Source organism: Diceros bicornis, chromosome 24 (assembly GCF_020826845.1).
Source record: "Diceros bicornis minor isolate mBicDic1 chromosome 24, mDicBic1.mat.cur, whole genome shotgun sequence".
In the NCBI taxonomy this organism is placed as follows: Eukaryota; Metazoa; Chordata; class Mammalia; order Perissodactyla; family Rhinocerotidae; genus Diceros; species Diceros bicornis.
Genome location: NC_080763.1, coordinates 17,331,301 through 17,336,084, shown reverse-complemented (window position 1 = coordinate 17,336,084; position 4,784 = coordinate 17,331,301). Strand labels below are relative to the sequence as shown.

The 4,784-nt window shown below is 56.6% G+C and overlaps 1 protein-coding gene across 1 annotated transcript; it reads left to right on the top strand.

Moving 5' to 3' along the window:
* Window positions 1–912: 912 nt before the first annotated feature.
* Window positions 913–4,563, top strand: ZFP36L1 (ZFP36 ring finger protein like 1). Its single transcript, XM_058567188.1, has 2 exons — window positions 913–1,119; window positions 3,541–4,563. The coding sequence occupies exons 1-2, from the start codon at window positions 1,063–1,065 to the stop codon at window positions 4,498–4,500; spliced, it is 1,017 nt and encodes a 338-aa protein (XP_058423171.1). The 5' UTR covers window positions 913–1,062; the 3' UTR covers window positions 4,501–4,563.
* Window positions 4,564–4,784: the final 221 nt, after the last annotated feature.

Below are 4,784 nucleotides of genomic sequence, written 5' to 3'. Positions count from 1 at the left end.
AGATGGGATGCGTGCAATAAATACCACTCCCAGGCCTGTAAAAACAATCCGCCGGGGCGGTGGTCTTTTTCGCGACGTCCTCCACTCCCCACCCACACTCGGAGAGTGGCCGGCTGCAAAGCGAGCGCGAGTGTAGACGCGTGCGGCGCGCTAAACCGTTCTGCGCTCGCCCCCGCCAGACCGGGTCCTCCCGGGGGAAAAAAAGCCTCCCTGATCCCCTCCCAGCCATCTCCCCTCTGAAAAAAAACATAAAACCCTAGACTTCACGCTTTGTGCGTCCCAAATATCCAATCTTCTCTCTTCCTGCCGGGTTTGGGGAGAGGAGCCGAGTGCGGAAGAGAACTCGGGAAAAGAGTAAGTTGTGCGGCCACTTGGAGAAGTTTCAAGCGAGATCTGCTCAAGATGGAAACTGCAGCCAAGGCGCTAAGGATGGACTTCTGCTCCTGCTTGCAAAAAGAGAAAGTCGAGCCTGCCTTCCTGCCCGACGAAAAACAACAACACAACAACAAGAACCCCGAAGAGGGTGGAATGAGTGATGTCACAGAGCCGCGCTCGCAGGCTGACAAAGGGGGGGCGCTCCCCTCCCCCTCTGCGCCCCGCGCGGCCCCAGAGACGGGCGCCTCCAGCGCGGGGGTAGCGAAGCGAGCGGAGTCGAAACTTTTCCTCTTTAAGAAAAAAAAGTTGTGCGCGGCTCGCAGTGGGGTTTTTTTTTTTCTTCGCCGCCTTTCCTCGTTTCCCCTCCCCCTTCTTCCTTTTGAAAGTTTCTTTTTTTTTTTCCCGAGTTTGACCGCATGGCTGATTCAACTTCAGTGTCAATCAACTTTTTTTTTCCCTTCTCTTCCTTATTTAAATAAGTTTAAAGCTCCTCCTCCCCCGGCCCACTAAATCTGAAACTTTATAAATTGGGCTTCGCGCGCCGCAGCCCGGAGAGTCAGAAAGGCGAGGGGCGCCGGGAGCAGGCGTGTGGGACTCCAGACCCGAGAGCCGGAGGCTGCGCCTTCCCCGCACCGGGACCTTCGAGACACATCAGATCCTCGTCCCTGCCCCGCGCGAGCGCCCAGGATGACCACCACCCTCGTGTCTGCCACCATCTTCGACTTGAGCGAAGTTTTATGCAAGGTAAAGTAGGGCGGAGCGTTTGCTTTTGAGTCTTCTTTTCTCTTTTGCCTTCGGTAAGAATCCCCAAAAGTTTAGGTCTTGGAAGGCAGGGGAAGAGGAGGAGAGGCGAGATAGTTCTCTTTTCCTCCCCATTTTCCCCTCCAGTTTAAAGGAATTTGGCCCTTTCCTCCCCACCCTTTGAGTTTAACAGTTCCTGGCGGGGATTACATGGGAATCTGGAGACCAGAGTTTTGGGGGGCGAAGTTTGCATGGCGGGGCTGCCCGGGGGACGCGGGTCATTGGGCAGGACTCGGGCAATTTTCCGGTGATTCTCTTGTCCGTGACTTGCTGCTTGAGCCGGGTTTCGCTGTCCGCTTGGTTTCCCTGTGCGCGCTCTGGGTACCGCCGCCGTCGGGAGGGGTTCGAGGCTTTCAAGCCACAATGCCGGCCTCTAGGGTCGGGGCGGGGGGGGGGGGTCCCTCGGGGAAGTGAGTCTCGGGGCGACGTTTTCCTGGGGGTTTATCCGTCTGTTCTGGAGGGGCTGGAAATCTGCAAGAAAAAGGCGGAGAGTTGTGATTCAAAAGATGTTGCAAGACAAGTTTGCAGTGGGGCTTCAGTTCGTCGCAGCTCAGCCAGGCTTCTTCCTGTGATAGCCGATCGTGCTGCAAACTTTGGGGTGAAGGTGGGGCTCAGGTTGACCCGCTTAAGTGTTTTCTGGCGGACCGCAGCTCATCGATTTGGAGGAGGTGGGGGGACACGACGACAAAATGCCGGCCTGAGCTCAGGGGTCTCCGCGAGGAAGGATTTAATAGGGGCCTCCTAAAGCCGTGTAGCTTGCCAGTCGGGGTGAAAAAAAGCAAGTTTTAAAGCCGGAAAGTTCCAGGAGTGCGGTTTAAGTGTACATAGCAAAAGCCTATGGGTGTTAGATTTTTTTCAGCCTCTCTCCCCAATTTGAAGGAGGGAAGCTGCTAGGCTACTTTTAATTGCTAAAGTGTTTTGCCTTCTTTTAAACACGTCGGGTCATGTTGCTCTCTTTTCCCAGCTTGCTTCTCCAGTCGGCGCAGCTGCCAGAGCCCCAGGGCTGCAGGGTTGGGGTGCAGGGACGCCGTGGAGTTGAAGAGCAACATCAAAAAAGTTTGAAGCTTTCTGCCTTCCCTGCGCTTTCTAAAACGCCAGTTGCCCTGGCGGCTGCCTGAGCTCTCCGCGCTGTTTCCTTCTCTTCCCGGCTCTCCCGCCCTTTCGTCTGGTTCTCTTTCTCTCGCCCCCTCCCCCCGCAGGACTTTTTAAATGAACCCCATTGTTGGGAACCGGCTCTCAACTCGGTTCCTGTAATCCGCTCCGTGGGGTGGTTGCTGTTACAGATTCCTGATCCCCTGCAGCTGATCCTAAGGGACCAACCTTAGAATTTGCACAGTGACAGCCACATGGGCTGGGGGCCAACTCCCAGGTCCGCTCATCGCACCCTTTCCAAATCTTGGGTACAGTTTGGGCAGGTGACCGGGGTCCCCTTGGAACAGCAACCTGCTTGTGGCTCTGCCCCCCTTCCCCCAAATCCACTATTGACTAGGGAGGGTTTGTTGCTTTCCTTTTACTTCCCACCTGCAGCTTTGCGTTAAAGATTAAACAGTGGAGCTGTTATCCAAGCTTGCTCTTGCAGCCAGAAGACTAATTGCAAAGGCATCTTCCTAGTGGAGGGGGAGTGGGCAGGGAATGGTGGGGGAGATCACTGTGGAAGGCACCCCTTCCTGGAGCATGGGGCAGTGAGTTTTACTTTCAGGAATCACATCCTTCTCCCCCGTGTCTACCCCTACATCCCCCAGACCAGGGATTTCTCCTTGTGCTCCTCCTCCTCCCATTCTCCCCAGCAAGATAAAGCAGAGGCAGTCTGGAAACCTGTTGCTAAAGGAAGGGAACACTTCTGAAGGGAGGAAGTTGAGTCTTAGGAGGCTGGGTCGTGGAATGGAGGTCAATTAAGCAGGGACTGATTACAAGGGGACCAAGTTCATAGTCTCCTGAGGTTTACTCCCTTTTGTTAGGAGGAGGGGGAATCTACAGCAGTCTGAGTTGTGTGAGATATTTTGAGCTGAGGAATCTATTTGGGAGGTAAAGAAGTTGGATTTTTATGGATAAAAGTGAAAGCTTTGGGGACAGGATGTGGGGGTGCATTCCAGGGGTCGGCATGGAGTAGGGTGCATGCATCAAACAGTTTCTCACAAGGCCAGGATTTTGTGGTTTCTTATGCATGGGGCCAAAGGAAACCCAGGTGGTGGCTGGTCTATGGGAGAAAGAGGGTGGGGGGCTTGCCAGGGCAGAGGTGGGTCCTTTGAGAGAGGTGGGGTGTTTCTGATTGTGGAGGGTGCTGCCCTTAGTGGGTACCCTTTGTGTGCCTAGTGGATGGCCTTCGTCACTAACCTTTCTCTTTCTTCCTTCTCTTCCCTGCAGGGTAACAAGATGCTCAACTACAGTACTCCCAGTGCAGGGGGCTGCCTGCTGGACAGGAAGGCGGTGGGCACCCCGGCCGGTGGGGGCTTCCCCCGGAGGCACTCGGTCACTCTGCCCAGCTCCAAGTTTCACCAGAACCAGCTCCTCAGCAGCCTCAAGGGTGAGCCAGCCCCAGCTCTGAGCTCTCGGGACAGCCGCTTCCGAGACCGCTCTTTCTCAGAAGGGGGCGAGAGGCTGCTGCCCACCCAGAAGCAGCCAGGGAGCGGCCAGGTCAACTCCAGCCGCTACAAGACGGAGCTGTGCCGCCCCTTCGAGGAGAACGGTGCCTGTAAGTACGGGGACAAGTGCCAGTTTGCGCACGGCATCCATGAGCTCCGAAGCCTGACCCGCCACCCCAAGTACAAGACGGAGCTGTGCCGCACCTTCCACACCATCGGCTTCTGCCCCTACGGGCCCCGCTGCCACTTCATCCACAACGCCGAGGAGCGCCGCGCCCTGGCGGGGGCCCGGGACCTCTCCGCTGACCGTCCCCGCCTCCAGCATAGCTTTAGCTTTGCTGGGTTTCCCAGTGCCGCTGCCACCGCTGCTGCCACGGGGCTGCTGGACAGCCCCACGTCCATCACCCCACCCCCCATCCTGAGTGCAGACGACCTCCTGGGCTCACCCACCCTGCCTGATGGCACCAATAACCCCTTTGCCTTCTCCAGCCAGGAGCTGGCCAGCCTCTTTGCCCCTAGCATGGGGCTGCCCGGGGGTGGCTCCCCAACCACCTTCCTCTTCCGGCCCATGTCCGAGTCTCCCCACATGTTTGACTCTCCCCCGAGCCCTCAGGATTCGCTCTCGGACCAGGAGGGCTATCTGAGCAGCTCCAGCAGCAGCCACAGTGGCTCAGACTCCCCCACTTTGGACAACTCAAGACGCCTGCCCATTTTCAGCAGACTTTCCATCTCAGATGACTAAAGCAGGGTAGGGAGGGACCCCCTGCCTACTCTACCCCCACCCCACACCCCCTCCTCTCCCCCCCCACCCACCTGACAGCCCTTACATTAACAAGGTTAAGCTCAACCCCGTTTCCCCAGAACCTTGGAATGCCCCCTCCCCTCTCCCCATTTAACCCCCCTAATATAAGGACAAGTCAATTTGTCAGTAGCTTCCTCTGGCTTGAAACCCCCTCCCCTCGATTTTATAGCCCACTTACCACACATAACAGACAAGTCCCATATTTGTCAGTAGATGCCTTTTTT